Below are 24567 nucleotides of genomic sequence, written 5' to 3'. Positions count from 1 at the left end.
TGACACTGGGAGTATTTGTTCTCAGGGTTGAACCGAACACTTGAAAACTACAACTTCATTGGAAACCAAACATGCTAGTGCTTAGAGAGTTATTAGGGTTTCAACATAATTCACACTTGAAAATTGCTATAACTCCTACCGTGGTGGGTTGGAAGGTGCATTTACAGAAGAAAAGTAATCCTGGTTGATTTGGCAGCCACGAATGACTTCTGACACTGTGTTGATAGTCTGTTGAGGAAAGAATAATACATATTAATTACCAACGTCTTACCCAATACCCATAGATAAGTAATGTACTTTATAGGTTCAATCACTTTAAAAAACATATCATCCTTCAGCTGCAGCTGATTGGAACTAAATGATAATTTATTTATTTTTAAAGTTGAAAGATGCATATCCAATGCAAGCTACCGGGTACTGTCACAGCTTAATTACAATATTTTCTGCAAAGAGGGAAAAGGGACAGTCACACTACAAGACCAAGCAGAGTGTACCATGTAGGAGTAGAACTACTACTGCATAGTCTCTTACTACTTATCAGTCATGGATTGCTCTCTGTTGATTGATTACTCTGAGTCGAGTACCAAACAACATTATAGAGTGAGGAATTGGAAATGGATTCTGGCAAGGATTTCCTTTATCAAATAGATTCTAAAACAGGGGCGAAGCATGATTCGGAATGGCGTCAGTCTACTGAAGACTGTACTCTAATAATGACCCACGTGTCACAGGAATCCTTAACCCCCACCCCCTCCTTCCCCGGGTGGCCACTGCTGGCTGATTTGGGGTGCTGAGGGTGTCGAGACTTAACCGGACAGAACAATGACCAGTTGCTCGAGCAGGGCCCAGGGAGGCTGGCCGTCAAACTGGAAGACAGTGGCGGAAAGCGAGAGCACTGTAATCAAGGTACGCCTGACAGTGACTGAGAACTGTATCTGCTTGAGGGCCCTGGAGAGAGTGGTGGCAACGTTAGCAGACAAACTGAATGACTTTGTGGACTGATCCCGCTGTAACAATATCTAAGTGGTGGGGTTCCGGAGAGGCTGGAGGGCTCCAGTGCTAAGCTCTAACTAAAGGAATGGATCTTGGAGGTATTGCAGGGGAAAACCTCGAAGAAGTTCACAGTCAAGAGAGAGCCCAGGGAGTGTCCGGCTGGCCGCCCCTCCAGGGCCCCAGCTCCCCCAGGTAATGGTGGCCCAGTTGCTGAACTTCCGGGATCAGGACCACATACTGCAGACGGCGAGATCACATGGACCATGGGTGGTAGACACCGCGCATGTGAACAGTTTCCCTGGCTACACAACGATAGTCCAGAGTCAGCTGGAATCCTTTTGGATGTTTAAGCAACATCTCCGCAAGTAAGATATCCAGTATGCTCTCCAATTCCCGGTAAAGCTTTGGCTCGTGGATCGGGGAGACACTCAATTCTTCACGGCTGCGAATGCCACCTGAGGCTAGTTGAAGAGGCAGGAACACCAGCCTCCTGCGGAGGATCAACGCCTCCAGGTACTGCAATGGCAGGAATAGAAGCAACGACGGAAGGCACGGCAGAGGAGGTCACCAACCACCTCAAAGGAGCAAGTGCTGACAGAGATAAGGTGATGGCGGATCTCCTACGGCAAACCTGCCAGGAGAGGCCCTAGAGACAGACATCGGAGTGTACTAGTCTGAAAATCTGGTTTGTGATGCAATGCAGATGGTAACTTGCTCCCCCAGGTTCACCCCAATGACATCTGAGGAAATAGTGTGATGGTAATGGCTGGGGGGTTTGGGTGGGAGAGTTAATGGGTCAGTAGGCACAGGAGAGACTCGGAAGTGGCCAATGGAGTCATATGGCGGGGGTTGGAGAATGATGACCTGTAAGACTTGTTATCTGGTAGGCTGGAATGGGCCAACTCGACAACCCCACAGCAGTGTCCTGGGACTGAGGATTGCAGTTAATGTTGCTCCGTATTTTTGTGTGTTTTGGGTGACAGACAAATCATGCATTGGGGTGACGGCCAGCTTCAAGACCCCGGCATAGTAAGGTAGGGAGGGTGGGGAGTTGGGGTGGTGTTGTGGTTTTTTGTTTATGCAGCAGGGGTGGGAACCGGATTCCGGATTTGCGTGCCCCCTCTGCCTGGCAGACCAGCTTCCCTATGTGCGACACACAGATAAAGCTAGCAATGCAGATGCATTCACTCAGTTTGTTCACATGGAATGTCAATTGGTTGGGTAGCATAATCAAGAGGGGACTAGTGAAAAAAGCACTTGCATGCTATGTGGCGGATCTTGTGTGTCTCCAGGAAACTCACTTAAAGGAGTCCAACTGCACCCCCTCCTGAGTAAGGGATGATATGTGGTTATGGGACACTTTGGCTACTTGGCGGCATCTAGAGGGGTGGCGACCTTGGTAACGAAATCTGTCCCTTTTTTAGGAGACAGGGACCCGCTCAGATGGTCCCAGCCATTACACAGTGGTCCCGGACACAAGGGAGGGAGAGTCTTTAGTGTACATTAGTATATATGTATCTCCGGGGCTAAAGGTGGAATCATTGCACGGCTTGGCCCAGCTACTCTGGGATTTACCGCAGGGGCTGGCTTTTATTTGGTGCATCCCCAGCTGGATGGGTCTTATCCCTCGTGGTCCAGCAACCCCCAAGTGGGAAGACCAGGTGACTTGTAAAGGCCATGTGATTGGAGGACTGGACCATGGGGAGAGGGGGTACTCGGCACAAGGGATTTTGGACTACTCCTCGCTGAGTGCTACCTTAAAAAAGGCCAGGCAGAGGGTAAGAACGAAAGGGAGGATGGCGTTCTGGACCCTGTTGAAAGAGGAAGTGGTGTCCCATCTGGATACGGCAATGGAGCAAGACTTTAAGGAAAACTCAGAGACTGCAACGAACGTGCTGATCCGATGGGAGGCATATAAAGTTACACTTCCGGGGGGGGTCATTATCGCAGATGAGGTAGGGAAAAAGAGGAGACAGGCGCACCATGATATAGACCTGGAGCAGGAAATTATGGACATGGAGTTGGGCTTTCATGCAGAGACGTCTGTGGCGAAGAGGGTTGGCATCTTGACTAAAATGGAGGAGCTCTGTTCCCTGGTCACAGAGGAGGTTAAGCGGGAACATATAGCTAAGCAAAAATGCATCTATGATCTGGGGGTTTTGACTGGGAAACTGCAGTCGTGGCTGAGTGAGAGTGATCAGGAGTGGAGACAGATTACAGGTATCATAGCGCAAGACGGCTCCTTTATCACAGGGAGTGAGGATATAGCAAACATGATGGCTGACTATAAGAGGACCTTGGGGTGGGGGGGGCTTCAGAGTCGGATATACTCGAATTTGCACAAGACTGTCTTCTGGGCAGTTAGGGGGTGTTGAGACTTTGGCGGTTAAGGCTGAGCTCACACAGAAGGAAGTTTTCCTGGCACTCATGCTGCTCTATACTGGAAGATGTGCGGGCCTGAATGCCCTCCTGGCAGAGATTTTTAAGAGGATGGCGAGTAGAATAGCCGAGCCCCTCCATAAGATGTCCATCTCGGCCTATCTTCTAACAAGGAAGAGGTTATTTTTTTTTCCTTTGATGGTAGGCTACCTAGCACATGAACACTCATTAAACAGTTTGTTGCAATGTCCTTGTGATGGTCTGTCTACCCAAACTACGCCCACATTTTATTCTTCTGTCATTTTTATAAAACGGAAAGGAAAAAGTATATCCCCCCTTTGTTAACAAAATTGAGCTTACACTCTCACTACTCGACTCTTGCAGTCATCAACGCCTTGGAAACTCCTTGTGTTTGTTTAATGATTGCAACATTTTTACATTCAGCTCTTTGGGCGAGGAGAAGCTCTATAGGAAGTGGACTTTTTTTACTTGTAACCAAAGAAGTGTCAATGGAAGGTGGTCCACTGATAGTTAAGGGGTAAGAGAGGTCAAGGACTGGATACCTCCTCCCAACTACAAATCCACTATCTTACAAGTATCCATCCAGAACTGCCCTCTATAAATAAATAAATCCTTACTTGGCGAACACCGCAGATTGCAGAAAAGGCAACAAATCCTTTTGTTATTTAACCCTCACACACCCTATTGGTGTCATGTTTCATCATCGGGTTCACCCTGTCTCCTAAAAGTCAGGGTGAGCTCGACCATATTTCAGGGAGCTGTTAGGAGATGTAGGCCAGGGGGACTTAAAGATAAAAATCCTACTCCGTTCCCCAGGTATCCCTTTTATTCGCGGGGACATAGTGGATATTAAAAATAGTAAAAACAGGTCCTTTTTGGAATAATGGTCCTATGACCCTATTCATCTGCCAATAAGTTTCAGCACAAAAATTGGCCTCAAGGGTCCAGGGCTTTCATCAGGGCTCAAATGGCTCCCTCCCTGGCGTTGACAGTAATTCACTGTATATATTGTGGATGAAGGAACAGATAGCTGTAACCTTCGTGCTCAGTAAAAAGGGGGGAATACTTATCTCCTTTCTTCAGGATACGACAAAAAATTCCGCCCAATTCGGGGGAGTAGCTGGTATCTCAAGGATAGCGGTGAGGCCAGCTTTGTAGTCATACATGCGTCAAAGGTCCTACCCCTCAGTTCACCTATTTGGTCTCCGTTCATCTGGGCTCTGCGGGACGCCGCATTCTGTATGGACCGGGAGGTACTGGGTCCAAGGGGTTATCTACATGAGTTATATGTGGCATGGTTAACTCAGAACATACCCCCTGCCACTGGCATGCTGATCTAGTCGAAACTGATAAGGGAGAGTAGATGGAAGTTGTGTTTGACGCCGCGCACCCAGTTGTGGGTGGGCACGCGACTAAACCCCATTATGGACTTATCAGGGTTACAGAAATGGTACTTGATCGGCCTTTTGGTCCTGGAGAACGTCTGGGATGCCAATGAGATCATTCGGTTTGTACATTTGTGAGCAGAATTATGATATTTGCAGTTATGGCACGCGTTGCAGGCTAGGAGCCCTAGGAGAGAAAATAAAGGAAGACTCCCCACTATGACTACGACTGCTGGATGGTCATTTGACCACTAAGGCTATCTTTCTCATGTATGCTACAGTGATGAGGAACACGCAGAGGGAGCTCACACACTTGCAGGAACGTTGTTAGGACGATGTGGGGAAGCTAAAGGATGAGGACTGGAGGGATGCCATACAGTTCCCATGACGGTGGTCTATCAGGCCAACTTTCCTCTGATACAATTGGAAATCCTGCACAGAACATATTACACGTGGGTTCTGCTACATCAAATAGGTAGCGCCAAGGAAATTCGTGGTCTTCGGCAGGGTGGCCAGCAGGGCACCTTTTTTCATGTGCTCTGGCATTGCTCAATGCTTTGGCCAGTCTGAGAGGGAAAAACGGCGTCCTTGACAGAGGCCGTAGGAGTACCCTTACCACTTACCACGTCAAGAGTGTTGTTGGGGGTCTGGACAGACTCAGTGGCAACATTGTACACTAGGTTTTCCGTAAATTTGGGCTACATTGTGGCTAAGAGAGAAATCGCAAGCCATCTGGCCAGCCTGCGCTGCCCAGGGATGGCAGAATGTCAGGAGGGGATGGAACTTTGCAGGGTCAAGGGGAGGAGAATGCTATATGAGTTGTGGGTGTATACGCAAAAATTTGAAAATCTAGGGGACAGGAGGGTAACGGAGTTGGTGCGGGTCTTGGGGACAGACAGACAGGCTGGGGTGGATGGAGGCATAGGAGGGACCAGAAAGAGGGGTGAAGGGATGGTCGTAGGGGGAGTCAATTATCTGCTGGTGAAAAGGGGATGGAGGATTTGGGGGTACCCAGACTTTGTTAGTTCCAAAATGTCAGCTGAGTTTGTTTTGTATGGACATCTGTGAGTCCTGTATATTGTCCTAACCTTTGGAAATCAATAATACGTTTTGTACAAAAAAAAAGTGCTGAAATACCTGCTCAGCACTGGACTTAGTATAGGCCTCCAGAACCACATATGTTCTGCCATAATTGAGTTTTAACTGCAGTAGCTTCTTTCATAAACACGCTGCAATGCATTAATGATATTCTACCACCTTCAGATTTATAAAAATCATTCCAAACACATAAAACATCGCTAACTTCTGAAAAATGCATCAATTTAATCACCAGGATATGAAAATATATTTACAGACTAATCGGCCCAGAACAATAATTGTGGAATAAACTGAATTCCTGCAGGAACATCAGAAAAACAAACATTCACCCAAGAACACCAGTAGCTTGAAGGCACTCACATTCCCTGTATTTGAGGACTGGAATGTTTCAACTGTGAATGCAAAATATGTAAAATATGGGGTCAAACACTTAGAGGAGAGAATATTAGAAGCAATAAAACAGTGCTCTTGAAGACAATCCAGATCTCTTCGGCATGCAGGAAAATTCTAGAGTTTCATTTGTTTATTCATAAAGTTTTATTTAGAGCGAACTAGACAAAGTGAGGGCATCAGAGCGCTTTACAAATGTTACATCAAAAAGAAAAGTGAGAACTAGGAACATAGATATGCGTAGCTAACAGGAGAACGTAAATGTTGACAGTAAACGTTGTAGGTCTGGAGGAATTTAGGAGTGCTTTAGTATTCTCGTTTAGAATTCATTCAGCACAGATCCTTGTAGGTGAGCTGAGTCTGGTTGGTCCCAGCTCGCTCCAGAACTGGGATCAGGGTTGAGTTTTGTTCATTAGAAATAGTTTGACTTCTTTTTTGAAGGAGGAGATTGAAGTGACTCTCTCTTCGCTTTTGGGCTGAGTGGTCGCTCCCCAGTGTCTCTGGCGACATCTGGTATCGTTGTGCTGCGCTTCCAATCAAAACTGCCTCATTATTATTGCCTGCAGCCTGCCTTGCTTGCCGCTTTGCTTTGTATGCATTTTTGAATTGCCATTGTAACTTTTTCTGTGATTGCGCGTTATCCCCAAGCGCTCGGCTGTGCTCACCCCTCCGCTGCCATTTTGTTTGTTGTTGTCGTCCTATTAAGCCCGCCCCGCCTCCCAGCTGAGCCGCCCTCCCACTGACTACATACAGCGCTCCATTACCACGAAGCGCTGTGACTCTCTCTTCGCTTTTGGGCTGAGTGGTCGCTCCCCAGTGTCTCTGGCGACATCTGGTATCGTTGTGCTGCGCTTCCAATCAAAACTGCCTCATTATTATTGCCTGCAGCCTGCCTTGCTTGCCGCTTTGCTTTGTATGCATTTTTGAATTGCCATTGTAACTTTTACTGTGATTGCGCGTTATCCCCAAGCGCTCGGCTGTGCTCACCCCTCTGCTGCCATTTTGTTTGTTGTTGTCGTCCTATTAAGCCCGCCCCGCCCCGCCTCCCAGCTGAGCCGCCCTCGCCCCTCCCCCTCCACTATCCATATATGATAGTTGCTCCCGCGCGCAGCGGTCGCGCCCCATTCGCGCCGAAGGTGCGACAAAGGTAAGCCCGTCTTCGCCCGTCCACGCCTGGACCACGCCCAGCGCCCGTCCCCCTGCCCTCTGCCGCTCCCAATCCCCCAGAGTAACTTATGATGCCGCTACTCTCCTCGCCCTCAACGCCGGACGCACCCCACTCTGCTGCCAAGCTACCCCAGGACGTGCCCACGGCCCATTCTCATGCCTCTCCTGTAAGTTCAACTGCGTCAGGACCCTCACCAAACACACTTCCTCCACACACAGCTCCGAACCCAACGACTTGAAATGCATCCTACTGAACACCCGCTCGGTCCACAGACACGCAACCGAACTCTGGGACCTAATAGACTCTACATCTCCTGACATCGCCTTCCTCACTGAAACATGGATGAATACATCTTCTGCCCCCGACATCGCCATAGCCATACCGGACACATACAAGATCATTCGAAAAGACCGCACCATTAACAAAACTGGAGGAGGCATAGCCATCGTCCATAGAAACACCATCAAAATTACAACCAGCTCTGACGTCAATCTTGCAACCGCCGAACACCTCCACTTACAGATCCACACCGACCCCAGGACCACACTCAGAGGCACCCTCATTTACAGGCCCCCAGGCACCCGATCTCAATTCAGTGACGACATCACTGACTTCGTCAGCCCGCACGCCCTCGCTTCCGAGAACTACATTCTCCTAGGAGACCTCAACTACCACCTTGACAACATTCTCGACAACAACACCACCACCCTTCTGGACAACCTGTCCAATCTCGGACTCAAACAACTTGTTAACACCCCCACTCACACAGTCGGACACACGCTCGACCCTATCTTCAACTCCAGCAAGCACATCTCCTTCGATCACACTACAGCTCTCCACTGGACGGATCACAGCTGTGTTCACTTCAGCTACAAAACAACCCTGACCCACAACCGTCCACAACCCATTCCCCGAAGAAAATGGAACAAAATCACCACCGACCAACTCCTCACATCACTCAGCCAAAACACTCCCACCCTAACAACGGACCCAGACCAAGCGGCCACAAACCTCAGGCAATGGATCACCAACAGTGCGGACGAACTAGCACCCCTGAAAAAACACCAGTTGAAATCATTCAGCAAAAGGGCTCCCTGGTTCAATGACGACCTTAAAAAATCCAAGAAGACATGCCGCACCCTGGAGAAGAACTGGAGAAAAGAACCAACCTCAGACAACATGGCCTCCCTCAAGACAGCCACCCGCAAACACCACCAACTGATTCGATCCGCCAAGAAATCAGCATTTAAGGACCGTCTCGACAACAACTCTCATAACAGCAAGAAACTCTTCAATATCGTCAAAGAATTCACCAACCCTCCCGCAGCATCCAACGACATCACTAACTCCCAAGACCTCTGCGATGCGCTATCCTCCTTCTTCTACAACAAAATCGCCGACATCCACAACAGCTTCATGAATACTCCCAATGACCAACTCACCCCACCCCCTTCTGTTCCCACCTGTAGGAAGGTAGAGCCCTGACTATGGTTGCCCCCAACTTTTTGCCTGGTGTTTTGCTGGTTTTCTGACTTAGTTGACCTGGGACCCTGCTATTCAGGGCCCCAGGCCTACTGCTCTCTCTGTAAAATGGATTCCATGTACCTTAGGTACATATCTAAATTGGATACTGAGTCACCTTATCAGTCCCTGTACAGTGTACCTTAGGTACCCAGGGCATAGGTGTACCCAGGGCCTACCAGGGGCTGCAGCATGTATTGTGCCACCCCTGGCTGGCCATCCAAATCTGACACAACTGGCTGCTTGACAGCTGGGGCAAGGTGGTGTAATCACCCTTTGCTTTAGATATAGTATACCTATATCTAACCCTAAAAATGGACACACAGATCTCCTATCAGTCACTCCTATGGCAGGCCTTAACAATCCTGAAGGCAGAGTGCTTGGAATCGTGTGAGATGGTGCTCTGGCATGAGCTGAGCCTGTCTGCGGCTTTCGGGATCCATCCCTTAGCCGTTTCCATGATATCGCATACCATATACTCTTAAGTGCATTATAATCCTCGCGGTTATATGCCAACTCTGGTATCGCTTTATCAAAACATGTCGAGTAAGGTGTCATACGAATTGGAATACTAACCCCTCGCCAATTCTGGCGACAGGGTTAGCATTCCACCCTTCTAGAGGGACACGACATGTATGTAACCCATAACCCCGGTTAAAGTCAGACAGAGCCTTAGCATCCACAAAATGGATGCTGCCACCGAGACACAAGTCTGCCCTCCTGCTGCTGGGAGTCCTCCCAGAGCAGGAGATAAGGACAAAGGGTTTCCTGCCAGGGGCGGTGCCAGCACCGTCCCAGACAGGGTTTTGTGTATTGTAGGTAGGCAGGGCTTTAGAGGAAGGTGACTGCAAGTGGCACCCCGGTGCTCACTGTGCATAGGCCGGCTGAAACCAGTTCCAGGGGCACTCCAGCCCCTGGCCTGGGGAAAGCCCGCCAAGGAAGTGGGTGTAACCCCCCCCTCCTGGTCCCACCCATAGGGCAGGACCTAGTCGCGTGCCAGCCCCCTTTTACAGGATAAAGGTAGGAACTGGCCCCCTTCCAAATCAGATCATCTTTGAATCCTGAAACTACTTTCTGCGAAAGGAACTCAAGACTTCTTCCTAAGATTTCTCCCTTGTGACTAAGGAGTAGTCACCCTGCATCCGCAGGCACCATCTAAGAACACTGCGGTCTGCTGCAAGTCCTTCCTCCGGAATCCGACTGCCCAGCTCGACGAGAACCGGCTTCCCTGGCACCTCTGACCTCTACCCACCTCTACAGCCCAGCTGAGAACCGTGGGTGCGACGAGACCTCAAGGGACCGGCCATCTGCAAGACTGAACGACTTCTTTCCAGCAAGCCCGCCGAGTGAATTCCTGGTGAGTGCTTTGGGGTCCGAGAAGCCCCCACCCTGAGCAGCTCCAGCACCGAAGAGCAGCCCCCCAGCATCTCCACGATCTGCGTGGGGCCCTTCTGCTTTTTACTGCTCACCGCGTTGTTTGGCTACTAGCCCGCTGGCTTGTGGCCTTCCTGACGACGCCCGACGACATTTCTGCTGCTGGTCTGGTTGCTCCAGACTGGCCCTTGCTTCCCTCCATCGGAGAAGTACCCTGGACCCTCCTGGTCCACCCAAGACGCCATTTTAGGTCCACCGCGTGGGCCTTGCATTTGCCAAGACTTGTTGCCCAATCCTGGGTCCAGCGACGTCGACAGCAAGAACCTTCGTGGGACAGCTCGCACCTCCATCCTGGTCGCCGACAACGCCTCCTGGTCCGAGAGACTGCAGAGCCCAGCAGCGCCCACTCACCTGACTGCGGTGACTTCGCCCGGTGCCATCCTGGTGCCCACTTAATCACTGGCTAGTGATTCAAGAACTTGGTCCCCTCTGCTTTCAGGTTTTCTTCTTCCTTGATCCAGGCTTGGATCCACCGAACTTTTCTTCACTGGTCGCCTGCCAGCAACTTCTTCCTTCCAGGCTCCTGGTCCGGCAACGAGATCCCCGACGTCTTTTCAGACCTATGCAGCTGCAGCCCCTGGGCTAGGTAACTTCGGCACTTCGGTGTCCCAGCATAGCCTCACTATCCTAGGGTCAGGATCCACTGTCGTTTTCTTCCTACCAGGTCGGGTTCGCCCGTGAACACTAACTTTGCCTTTACTAGCCTCCATAGACTTTGTCCCGCATCCCGCGTGAGAGTGCACACTCTGCACCCGAGTCCCCTAGGTCTCCTAGAAGTAATCTAACGATTCTATAGTCAAGTCCTAGCGATTCCAAAGCCTATTAGTACTGTACTTACCTGCTAGTAATTTCGCATTCCACTTTTAAAGTATATGGTTTTTCGTGCCCCTCGGGCATTTGTGTATAACGTGCTAACTTAAGTATTTTCGTAAGAGTTTTGTTGTGTGCCTAGCACCCTGTCCTCATAAAGAGTACAGGGTTGTTGTGATTCTAATAAATACACTGTTTATTTTCATAACACTTGTGTGGTGTCCTTTCACTGGGTGTTCAAGGGGTAATGTGATGGTAAAACAGCTGGCTTAACACGCCCTCTAGAGTCTTAGCCTTAGACTGCTCGTATCCATGCTACTAGGATAGCTGGTCTATAAGGTTGACTTACAACCAATCATCAATAAGGGTTGTTTGGACTGATATATAGTGATCACTAGAATAGTGAGCACTGCACATCAGGCCAACTTCTCACACCACCCCTCCAACTAACTACCTCAAGTCCTGGAACCCAATCACCATTGAAGATACCATTCGCCTCATGAACTCAATCCACTCTGGCTCACCCTCGGATCCCTGTCCCCACTACATCTTCAACAAAGCTGACTCCATCATCGCCCCCCAACTCCGCGATGTCATCAACTGCTCCTTCAACTCCGCCTCCTTTCCAGAAATATGGAAACACGCCGAACTCAGCGCCCTTCTGAAAAAACCAACAGCAGACCCCTCAGAACTGAAAAACTACCGACCCATTTCCCTCCTCCCTTTCCCGGCCAAAGTCATCGAGAAAGCCGTCAACAGCCAACTCGCAGCCTTCCTCGAATCCAACAACTCCCTGGATCCCTCACAAAACGGCTTCCGAGCCAAACGCAGCACCGAAACCGCCCTCATTGCGGCGACCGACGACATCCGAGCACTCCTGGACAACGGTGAAACAGTGGCCCTCATTCTACTCGACCTCTCCGCCGCCTTCGACACTGTCTGTCACAACACCCTCATACAACGCCTCTACAACATCGGCATACAAGGAAAAGCCTTGGACTGGATCATCTCGTTCCTAGCCGGAAGAACCCAGAGAGTCCGACTCCCCCCTTTCTACTCCGAGTCCACCGAAGTCATCTGCGGCGTACCCCAAGGCTCCTCACTCAGTCCCACCCTCTTCAACGTCTACATGAGTCCCCTCGCCTCCATCGCACGTCAACATAACCTCAACATCATCTCCTACGCCGACGACACCCAGCTAATCCTTTCCCTCACCAAAGACCCCAACACCGCCAAAAACAACCTTCACGAAGGTATGAAAGAAGTAGCCGAATGGATGAAACAGAGCCGCTTAAAACTCAACTCAGACAAAACGGAGGTGCTCATCCTTGGATCCTCCCCCTCAGCTTGGGACGACTCCTGGTGGCCTTCCGCTTTGGGATCAGCGCCCACACCCACAGACCATGCACGTAACCTTGGCTTCATTCTAGACTCCTCTCTCTCAATGTCCAGACAAGTCAACGCTGTATCGTCCTCCTGCTTCAACGTCCTTCGCATTCTCAAAAAGATCTTCCGCTGGATCCCCCTCGAAACAAGAAAGACTGTCACCCATGCACTGGTCACAAGTCGACTGGACTATGGCAACACACTCTACGCCGGAATTACAACAAAATTGCAGAAAAAGCTCCAGCGCATTCAAAACGCATCAGCGAGACTCATATTAGACATCCCTCGCCAAGAACACATCACCGGTCACCTAAAAAACCTCCACTGGCTTCCCGTCAACAAAAGAATCACTTTCCGCCTTCTTACCCACGCACACAAGGCCCTTTATAATCTAGGACCCGAATGCCTCAACACCCGACTGTCCTTCTACTATCCCACCCGCCAACTAAGATCATTCAATCAAGCCCTCGCCGCAGTCCCGCGCATCCGAAAAACCACCATGGGTGGCAGATCCTTCTCCTTCCTGGCTGCCAAGACCTGGAACTCACTCCCCACCCACCTCCGCCTTACTCAGAATCACATCTCCTTCAGAAAAGAACTGAAAACTTGGCTATTCGATAAACAGGGATCCCCTCCCTCTAGCGCCTTGAGACCCTCTGGGTGAGTAGTGCGCTTTATAAATGCCTGAACTTGAACTTGAAGGGTTCATTCTGATTGCCGGGGGCAGGTTGTTCCAGATCTTATGTGCTAGGCATGAGAAGGTACGGGTGTAGGTTTTATTTTTCCGAAATTTTTGAGGTTTCAATAGCACGGTGTTGGTGCTTCTCAAAGTTCTTCTACCTCCTGATAATTCCAGTTTATTGACTAGATACCTTGGTGTGTTGAAGTGCAGGGCTTTGTGTGTCATGCAGGCAATTTTTAGGTCTCGACCTACAACATTGCTTTAGCAATGCTTGTTTGTCCAGATTATAATGAGGCTTTCAAAAGTCTACCCAAACTGCTGCGGATTGGGTACAGTTCATGTGAGCCAGGCGCGAGCACATCGCACACCCACAGCCTCGGCATCAGACTTCAAAGGAAGCCGCACCCCCGCCGCCCAATGCAGAGAGCTTGTTTTTATTAGCTAGCACTACGTGTTTTCCTAAGCCATCTAAAACCAAGACATGAAGTACAGTGGACTGTACCACAATATCCAGATAAGCAAGAAATGTTTCTTTTATCAAGTGAAGATAGCTTTTACTATGTAACAGAGGCTGCTACTTCCATTCTCCCCAAAAATCATGACGGACAATTGTCGTTTAGTACACATCCGTTGGCTTAACATGTTTTTCCAGAGTTACAAAGCAACTCTCCTGTTTGCTGAAGTGCATTGTACTCCATTCATTTAATCGCAAACCACCCCTTTTCCCATGAGTTGGACCCGTCCTATAGCTTCTCTCCAGGACAGCCCAGCCCCTCCCAGGGTCGGGCCAGGAGAGGATCTTCTCGTGGCAGCGCAAAGGAATTGTGAATCTCCTTTGTGGCACACATCACTGCTTGCATTATTTTGGCCTTTCTGAACCCCCATTGGCCTTTGATTTCCCGTAAATCATTCGTATCAATGTTTAGAATTGGCTGGTCTCCGGGATCCGTTCAGAATTTGTGTGCGGACACGTTGAGATGGAGCAGTTTATTAAAGCCTTCGTCCCTCCCACCTCTTCCCATGTTAGTGCATGTCCGTTCTTTGTTTCCTGCTCATGTTTGCCTTGTGTTTCAGTGTGTGCCCTACCCCAGCTATTTTTACAATATTCCATAGCAGCGCATATTTTAAAAAAGCGCTATGCTTAAATTATGTCTAAAACACATTTGCCAATAATTGGAATTTGTGTTGCAGGGTGCTGTATTTTGATTACAGAATCTCGCTTTGTTGACAGTTGTTTTTGCAGTTTTATTAAGCGCAAACTCAACCAAAGTAATTGGAGTGCTTTACTTGAACACAGGTTGCGTTACACTAGGTCCCATTCTTTCTTTTTTGTTTTTAAAGCACAGGGAGTTTAAGTGCTTTGCCCAGAATTACGGGCCATTGAGCCGATGCCAAGACTTTTTTTTGTTGGCATGTTGGGAGCACGCCACGATTCAAACCCGGTTCCCTTGTTCCACAGTCGGCAGTTAAGGATGTGATGCTACATTCTCATTTCCAAACAATTGGCATTTTTTGCATCCAAACATGTACACCCAACGGGAATGTAGTAAGGATTGCCATAGTGATAACAAACTGTAATGTAACAAATGTCCTCAATCTGCGTCCAATGCAATTTCACTCAGTGTTTTACATTAAAGTTTATTAGCACTATGGGAATCTTTGCTAAAGTTCAGTTGGGTAAACAGGAAGCACATCCGATGGGAGTTCACTAAAGACTGCCATAGTTCAAATTAACTTTAATGTAAAAACCTTCCCAAAAATACATTGAATTATATTTTTTGTCACAAAAAATCAAAAGAGGGAAGCGTAGAGGTTGAGATAGAATCACCCTCCTGGACAGTTCATCAAAACATATGGATTCTATCAATGTGTGGAGGTGCAAGATATTTATAAGGATTTTTACGAAAATTTTTAATTGAAGTGAAGTGATAGGCTCTCTCTTAAAGATGGAAAGATGAGAGCACATGTGCTTGTTTAAAATACCCCTCACACACTAAAAAAATCCGTTAGTGTCATGCTTCATCATAGGGGTCTTCCCGTCCCTATAACGGGGCGGGGCGTGCTGCGACCAGACGGACTACGCGGGGGATGTAGGTAGAGCGATTTATTTTTTGATGCCTTGCCTCACTCGGGCCAGCTCATGCCCTGAGGCACAAATATCCAGCTTATTTTTGCCGGTATATTTGTAGGACAGTAGGCCTATTATTTTAGAACTGAGCTATTTACAGTAGGGATCACGATTTGGTCCTGATGAGTAGGCAGTAGGGGACTGCCTATGAAACATGTCGACTTGGTAGTCAGTAATCGCTCTACCTACATCCCCTGTTTTAACATTCCCAGCCAGAGACTCCAATAAAGTGTATTTGTTCTACTAGCCAGGGAATTTTTAATTTTTGTATTTTTTGCACTCACTAGTTAGATCCCTACACTCCACTTTTCATCACTACACCTACACATAGCTCTGTCACATTTAAAGTGCTCCCGCGTAGTCCGTCTGGTCGCAGCACGCCCCGCCCCGTTATAGGGACGGGAAGACCCCTATGATGAAGCATGACACTAACGGATTTTTTTAGTGTGTGAGGGGTATTTTAAACAAGCACATGTGCTCTCATCTTTCCATCTTTAAGAGAGAGCCTATCACTTCACTTCAATTAAAAATTTTCGTAAAAATCCTTATAAATATCTTGCACCTCCACACATTGATAGAATCCATATGTTTTTATATTTTTTGTCACCTAACGGGAGTTTAGCAAGTATACAAGAGTAATTTTGCCTTACGCTTCAAAAGGACTCTGTCATATTAAAAGAAAAACAATTTGTGAAACTCACTTTGTGTGCACATTTGTAACCTTTAAAAAGATGCACATACACCCAGCACATAAATTGTACATGCATACACCGCACAGCACTGCATCCTTTATGTATTGTACCACTCATAGGCATACATGCACACAGTACATACATTTAACATGCATGCACTGCCCAGCACTACATCCTTTATGTACTGTACCACTCACAATCACACAAACCCAGCACATGCATTCAACATGGACTCAACATGCATGCACTGCACAGTACTGCATTATCCTTGCATACACCCAGCGCAGATACTCCACTCATGCGCTGCCCAGCACTACACACCAAACCGGTGTAGGCCAAGGGGCGAGTTAAACACAATGCTGATCTGCTGCTCTATTCTACTCCGCCTCCTTCTCTAACTCCCTGTTCTCTTCTCCTGTGCAGATCTGCTGTTATCTTCCATCTGCCTCCTTCATTAACTCCCTGGTATCTTCTCCTGTGCAGATCTGCTGTTCTCTTCCATCTGCCTCCTTCATTAACTCCCTGGTCTCTTATCCTGTGCTGATCTGCTGCTCTCTTCCACCCGCCTCCTTCTTTAACTCCCTGTTCTCTTCTCCCGTGCTGATCTGCTGTTCCCTTCCACCGCCTCCTTCTCTAACTCCCTGTTTTCTTCTCCCGTGCCGATCTGCTGCTCTCTTCCACCCTACCTCCTTCATTTACTCCCTGTTCTCTTCTCCTGTGCTGATCTACTGCTCTCTTCCACCCCACCTCCTTCTTTAACTCCCTGTTCTTTTCTCCCGTGCTGATCTGCTATTCTCTTCCACACCCACACCCAACAACACAAACATACAACCACACGCAACCACACACAACCACACACATCTATCTATCGCCCTCACTCCATCTATCCATCTATCGCCCTCACTCTATCTATCCATCTATCGCCCACTCCATCTATCCATCTATCGCCCACTCCATCTATCCATCTATCGCCTCTCACTCCATCTATCCATCTATCGCCTCTCACTCCATCTATCCATCTATCGCCTCTCACTCCATCTATCCATCTATCGCCTCTCACTCCATCTATCCATCTATCGCCTCTCACTCCATCTATCCATCTATCGCCTCTCACTCCATCTATCCATCTATGGCCCTCACTCCATCTATCGCCTCTCACTCCATCTATCCATCTATCGCCTCTCACTCCATCTATCCATCTATCGCCTCTCACTCCATCTATCCATCTATCGCCTCTCACTCCATCTATCCATCTATCGCCTCTCACTCCATCTATCGCCTCTCACTCCATCTATCCATCTATCGCCCTCACTCCATCTATCCATCTATCGCCCTCACTCCATCTATCCATCTATCGCCCTCACTCCATCTATCCATCTATCGCCTCTCACTCCATCTATCCATCTATCGCCTCTCACTCCATCTATCCATCTATCGCCTCTCACTCCATCTATCGCCTCTCACTCCATCTATCGCCCTCACTCCATCTATCGCCCTCACTCCATCTATCGCCCTCACTCCATCTATCGCCCTCACTCCATCTATCGCCCTCACTCCATCTATCGCCCTCACTCCATCTATCGCCCTCACTCCATCTATCGCCCTCACTCCATCTATCGCCCTCACTCCATCTATCGCCCTCACTCCATCTATCGCCCTCACTCCATCTATCCATCTATCGCCCTCACTCCATCTATCGCCCTCACTCCATCTATCCATCTATCGCCCTCACTCCATCTATCGCCCTCACTCCATCTATCCATCTATCGCCCTCACTCCATCTATCCATCTATCGCCCTCACTCCATCTATCCATCTATCGCCCTCACTCCATCTATCCATCTATCGCCCTCACTCCATCTATCGCCCTCACTCCATCTATCGCCCTCACTCCATCTATCGCCCTCACTCCATCTATCGCCCTCACTCCATCTATCGCCCTCACTCCATCTATCGCCCTCACTCCATCTATCGCCCTCACTCCATCTATCGCCCTCACTCCATCTATCGCCCTCACTCCATCTATCGCCCTCACTCCATCTATCGCCCTCACTCCATCTATCGCCCTCACTCCATCTATCGCCCTCACTCCATCTATCGCCCTCACTCCATCTATCGCCCTCACTCCATCTATCGCCCTCACTCCATCTATCGCCCTCACTCCATCTATCGCCCTCACTCCATCTATCGCCCTCACTCCATCTATCGCCCTCACTCCATCTATCGCCCTCACTCCATCTATCGCCCTCACTCCATCTATCGCCCTCACTCCATCTATCGCCCTCACTCCATCTATCGCCCTCACTCCATCTATCGCCCTCACTCCATCTATCGCCCTCACTCCATCTATCGCCCTCACTCCATCTATCGCCCTCACTCCATCTATCGCCCTCACTCCATCTATCGCCCTCACTCCATCTATCGCCCTCACTCCATCTATCGCCCTCACTCCATCTATCGCCCTCACTCCATCTATCGCCCTCACTCCATCTATCGCCCTCACTCCATCTATCGCCCTCACTCCATCTATCGCCCTCACTCCATCTATCGCCCTCACTCCATCTATCGCCCTCACTCCATCTATCGCCCTCACTCCATCTATCGATCGCCCTCCCTCTATCGCCCTCCCTCTATCTATCGCCCTCCCTCTATCTATCTATCGCCCTCACTCTATCTATCTATCGCCCTCACTCTATCTATCGCCCTCACTCCATCTATCCATCTATCGCCCTCACTCCATCTATCCATCTATCGCCCTCACTCCATCTATCCATCTATCGCCCTCACTCCATCTATCCATCTATCGCCCTCACTCCATCTATCGCCCTCACTCCATCTATCGCCCTCACTCCATCTATCGCCCTCACTCCATCTATCGCCCTCACTCCATCTATCGCCCTCACTCCATCTATCGCCCTCACTCCATCTATCGCCCTCACTCCATCTATCGCCCTCACTCCATCTATCGCCCTCACTCCATCTATCGCCCTCACTCCATCTATCCATCTATCGCCCTCACTCCATCTATCCATCTATCGCCCTCACTCCATCTATCCATCTATCGCCCTCACTCCATCTATCCATCTATCGCCCTCACTCCATCTATCGCCCTCACTCCATCTATCGCCCTCACTCCATCTATCGCCCTCACTCCATCTATCGCCCTCACTCCATCTATCGCCCTCACTCCATCTATCGCCCTCACTCCATCTATCGCCCTCACTCCATCTATCGCCCTCACTCCATCTATCGCCCTCACTCCATCTATCGCCCTCACTCCATCTATCGCCCTCACTCCATCTATCGCCCTCACTCCATCTATCGCCCTCACTCCATCTATCGCCCTCACTCCATCTATCGCCCTCACTCCATCTATCGCCCTCACTCCATCTATCGCCCTCACTCCATCTATCGCCCTCACTCCATCTATCGCCCTCACTCCATCTATCTATCGCCCTCACTCTATCTATCTATCGCCCTCACTCTATCGATCGATCGCCCTCACTCTATCTATCGATCGATCGCCCTCACTCTATCGATCGCCCTCACTCTAACTATCGATCGCCCTCACTCTATCGATCGCCCTCACTCTAACTATCGATCGCCCTCACTCTATCTATCGATCGCCCTCACTCTATCGATCGCCCTCCCTCTATCTATCGCCCTCCCTCTATCTATCGATCGCCCTCCCTCTATCTATCGATCGCCCTCTCTCTATCTATCGATCGCCCTCACTCTATCGATCGCCCTCACTCTATCGATCGCCCTCACTCTATCGATCGCCCTCACTCTATCGATCGCCCTCACTCTATCGATCGCCCTCACTCTATCTATCGATCGCCCTCACTCTAACTATCGATCGCCCTCACACTATCGATCGCCCTCACTCTATCTATCGATCGCCCTCACTCTATCGCCCTCCCTCTATCTATCGCCCTCCCTCTATCTATCGATCGCCCTCCCTCTATCTATCGATCGCCCTCACTCTATCTATCGATCGCCCTCACTCTATCTATCGATCGCCCTCACTCTATCTATCGATCGCCCTCACTCTATCTATCGATCGCCCTCACTCTAACTATCGATCGCCCTCACTCTAACTATCGATCGCCCTCCCTCTATCGCCCTCCCTCTATCTATCGCCTTCACTCTATCTATCTATCGCCCTCACTCTATCTATCTATCGCCTTCACTCTATCTATCTATCGCCCTCACTCTATCTATCTATCGCCCTCACTCTATCTATCTATCGCCCTCACTCTATCTATCTATCGCCCTCCCTCTATCTATCGCCCTCACTCTATCGATCGCCCTCACTCTATCGATCGCCCTCACTCTATCGATCGCCCTCACTCTATCGATCGCCCTCACTCTATCGATCGCCCTCACTCTATCTATCGATCGCCCTCCCTCTATCTATCGCCCTCCCTCTATCTATCGCCCTCACTCTATCTATCAATCGCCCTCCCTCTATCGATCGCCCTCCCTCTATCTATCGCCCTCCCTCTATCGATCGCCCTCCCTCTATCGATCGCCCTCCCTCTATCGATCGCCCTCCCTCTATCGATCGCCCTCCCTCTATCGATCGCCCTCCCTCTATCGATCGCCCTCACTCTATCGATCGCCCTCACTCTATCGATCGCCCTCACTCTATCGATCGCCCTCACTCTATCGATCGCCCTCACTCTATCGATCGCCCTCACTCTATCGATCGCCCTCACTCTATCGATCGCCCTCCCTCTATCTATCGCCCTCCCTCTATCTATCGCCCTCCCTCTATCTATCGATCGCCCTCACTCTATCTATCGATCGCCCTCCCTCTATCTATCGCCCTCCCTCTATCTATCGCCCTCCCTCTATCTATCGCCCTCACTCTATCTATCGATCGCCCTCCCTCTATCGATCGCCCTCCCTCTATCTATCGCCCTCCCTCTATCTATCGCCCTCCCTCTATCTATCGCCCTCCCTCTATCTATCGATCGCCCTCACTCTATCTATCGATCGCCCTCCCTCTATCGATCGCCCTCCCTCTATCTATCGCCCTCCCTCTATCTATCGCCCTCCCTCTATCGCCCTCCCTCTATCTATCGCCCTCCCTCTATCGATCGCCCTCCCTCTATCGATCGCCCTCACTCTATCGATCGCCCTCACTCTATCGATCGCCCTCACTCTATCGATCGCCCTCACTCTATCGATCGCCCTCACTCTATCGATCGCCCTCACTCTATCGATCGCCCTCACTCTATCGATCGCCCTCACTCTATCGATCGCCCTCACTCTATCTATCTATCGCCCTCACTCTATCTATCTATCGCCCTCTGTAGGAAGGTAGAACCCTGACTATGGTTGCCCCCAACTTTTTGCCTGGTGTTTTGCTGGTTTTCTGACTTAGTTGACCTGGGACCCTGCTATTCAGGGCCCCAGGCCTACTGCTCTCTCTGTAAAATGGATTCCATGTACCTTAGGTACATATCTAAATTGGATACTGAGTCACCTTATCAGTCCCTGTACAGTGTACCTTAGGTACCCAGGGCATAGGTGTACCCAGGGCCTACCAGGGGCTGCAGCATGTATTATGCCACCCCTGGCTGGCCATCCAAATCTGACACAACTGGCTGCTTGACAGCTGGGGCAAGGTGGTGTAGTCACCCTTTGCTTTAGATATAGTATACCTATATCTAACCCTAAAATGGACACACAGATCTCCTATCAGTCACTCCTATGGCAGGCCTTAACAATCCTGAAGGCAGAGTGCTTGGAATCGTGTGAGATGGTGCTCTGGCATGAGCTGAGCCTGTCTGCGGCTTTCGGGACCCATCCCTTAGCCGTTTCCATGATATCGCATACCATATACTCGTAAGTGCATTATAATCCTCGCGGTTATGTGCCAACTCTGGTATCGCTTTATCAAAACATGTCGAGTAAGGTGTCATACGAATTGGAATACTAACCCCTCGCCAATTCTGGCGACGGGGTTAGCATTCCACCCTTCTAGAGGGACACGACATGTATGTAACCTGTAACCCCGGTTAAAGTCAGACAGAGCCTTAGCATCCACAAAATGGATGCTGCCACCGAGACACAAGTCTGCCCTCCTGCTGCTGGGAGTCCTCCCAGAGCAGGAGGCAAGGACAAAGGGTTTCCTGCCAGGGGCGGTGCCAGCACCGTCCCAGACAGGGTTTTGTGTATTGTAGGTAGGCAGGGCTTTAGAGGAAGGTGACTGCACGTGGCACCCCGGTGCTCACTGTGCATAGGCTGGCTGGAACCAGTTCCAGGGTCACTCCAGACCCTGTGCTGGGGAAAAGCCCGCCAAGGAAGTGGGTGTAACCACCCCCCTCCCAGTCCCACCCATAGGGCAGGACTTAGTCGCGTGCCAGCCCCTTTTTACAGGATAAAGGTAGGAACTGGCCCCCTTCCAAATCAGATCATCTTTGAATCCTGAAACTACTTTCCACGAAAGGAACTCAAGACTTCTTCCTAAGATTTCTCCCTTGTGACTAAGGAGTAGTCACCCTGCATCCGCAGGCACCATCGACAGAACACTGCGGTCTGCTGCAAGTCCTTCCTCCGGAATCCGACTGCCCAGCTCGACGAGAACCGGCTTCCCTGGCACCTCTGACCTCTACCTACATCATCAGTCACGCTGAGATTCGTGGGTGTGACGAGACCTCGAGGGACCGGCCATCTTCAAGACTACACGACTTCTGAACAATAAGCCCGCCGAGTGAATTCCTGGTGAGTGCTTTGGGGTCCGAGAAGCCCCCACCCTGAGCAGCTCCAGCACCGAAGAGCAGCCCCCCAGCATCTCCACGATCTGCGTGGGGCCCTTCTGCTTTTTACTGCTCACCGCGTTGTTTGGCTACTAGCCCGCTGGCTTGTGGCCTTCCTGACGACGCCCGACGACATTTCTGCTGCTGGTCTGGTTGCTCCAGACTGGCCCTTGCTTCCCTCCATCGGAGAAGTACCCTGGACCCTCCTGGTCCGCCCAAGACGCCATTTTAGGTCCACCGCGTGGGCCTTGCATTTGCCAAGACTTGTTGCCCAATCCTGGGTCCAGCGACGTCGACAGCAAGAACCTTCGTGGGACAGCTCGCACCTCCATCCTGGTCGCCGACAACGCCTCCTGGTCCGAGAGACTGCAGAGCCCAGCAGCGCCCACTCACCTGACTGCGGTGACTTCGCCCGGTGCCATCCTGGTGCCCACTTAATCACTGGCTAGTGATTCAAGAACTTGGTCCCCTCTGCTTTCAGGTTTTCTTCTTCCTTGATCCAGGCTTGGATCCACCGAACTTTTCTTCACTGGTCGCCTGCCAGCAACTTCCTTCTTCCAGGCTCCTGGTCCGGCAACGAGATCCCCGACATCTTTTCAGACCTATGCAGCTGCAGCCCCTGGGCTAGGTAACTTCGGCACTTCGGTGTCCCAGCATAGCCTCACTATCCTAGGGTCAGGATCCACTGTCGTTTTCTTCCCACCAGGTCGGGTTCGCCCGTGAACACTAACTTTGCCTTTACTAGCCTCCATTGACTTTGTCCCGCATCCCGCGTGAGAGTGCACACTCTGCACCCGAGTCCCCTAGGTCTCCTAGAAGTAATCTAACGATTCCCTAGTCAAGTCCTAGCGATTCCAAAGCCTATTAGTACTGTACTTACCTGCTAGTAATTTCGCATTCCACTTTTAAAGTATATGGTTTTTCGTGCCCCTCGGGCATTTGTGTATAACGTGCTAACTTAAGTATTTTCGTAAGAGTTTTGTTGTGTGCCTAGCACCCTGTCCTCATAAAGAGTACAGGGTTGTTGTGATTCTAATAAATACACTGTTTATTTTCATAACACTTGTGTGGTGTCCTTTCACTGGGTGTTCAAGGGGTAATGTGATGGTAAAACAGCTGGCTTAACACGCCCTCTAGAGTCTTAGCCTTAGACTGCTCGTATCCATGCTACTAGGATAGCTGGTCTATAAGGTTGACTTACAACCAATCATCAATAAGGGTTGTTTGGACTGATATATAGTGATCACTAGAATAGTGAACACTGCACATCAGGCCAACTTCTCACACCCTCACTCTATCTATCGATCGATCGCCCTCACTCTATCGATCGCCCTCACTCTAACTATCGATCGCCCTCACTCTATCTATCGATCGCCCTCCCTCTATCTATCGATCGCCCTCCCTCTATCTATCGATCGCCCTCACTCTATCGATCGCCCTCACTCTATCGATCGCCCTCACTCTATCGATCGCCCTCACTCTATCGATCGCCCTCACTCTATCTATCGATCGCCCTCACTCTAACTATCGATCGCCCTCACTCTAACTATCGATCGCCCTCACTCTAACTATCGATCGCCCTCACTCTAACTATCGATCGCCCTCCCTCTATCTATCGCCCTCCCTCTATCTATCGCCTTCACTCTATCTATCTATCGCCCTCACTCTATCTATCGCCCTCACTCTATCTATCGATCGATCGCCCTCACTC

General features: G+C 49.9%; 1 protein-coding gene across 6 annotated transcripts in view; it reads right to left on the bottom strand.

Moving 5' to 3' along the window:
* USO1 (USO1 vesicle transport factor) overlaps positions 1–24567 on the bottom strand; it is a 515242-nt gene that overhangs the window by 226005 nt on the left and 264670 nt on the right. For all 6 annotated transcript variants that reach the window (XM_078676053.1, XM_078676052.1, XM_078676055.1 and 3 more), the window contains exon 11: positions 140–228. In XM_078676053.1, the coding sequence (XP_078532179.1) occupies positions 140–228 (89 nt within the window). The remainder of the gene's footprint in view (positions 1–139; positions 229–24567) is intronic.

Source organism: Lissotriton helveticus, chromosome 2_1 (assembly GCF_964261635.1).
Source record: "Lissotriton helveticus chromosome 2_1, aLisHel1.1, whole genome shotgun sequence".
NCBI classification, from domain to species: domain Eukaryota; kingdom Metazoa; phylum Chordata; class Amphibia; order Caudata; family Salamandridae; genus Lissotriton; species Lissotriton helveticus.
Note: the sequence above shows the minus strand (reverse complement) of the source record. Positions and strands in the feature narration are given on the sequence as shown.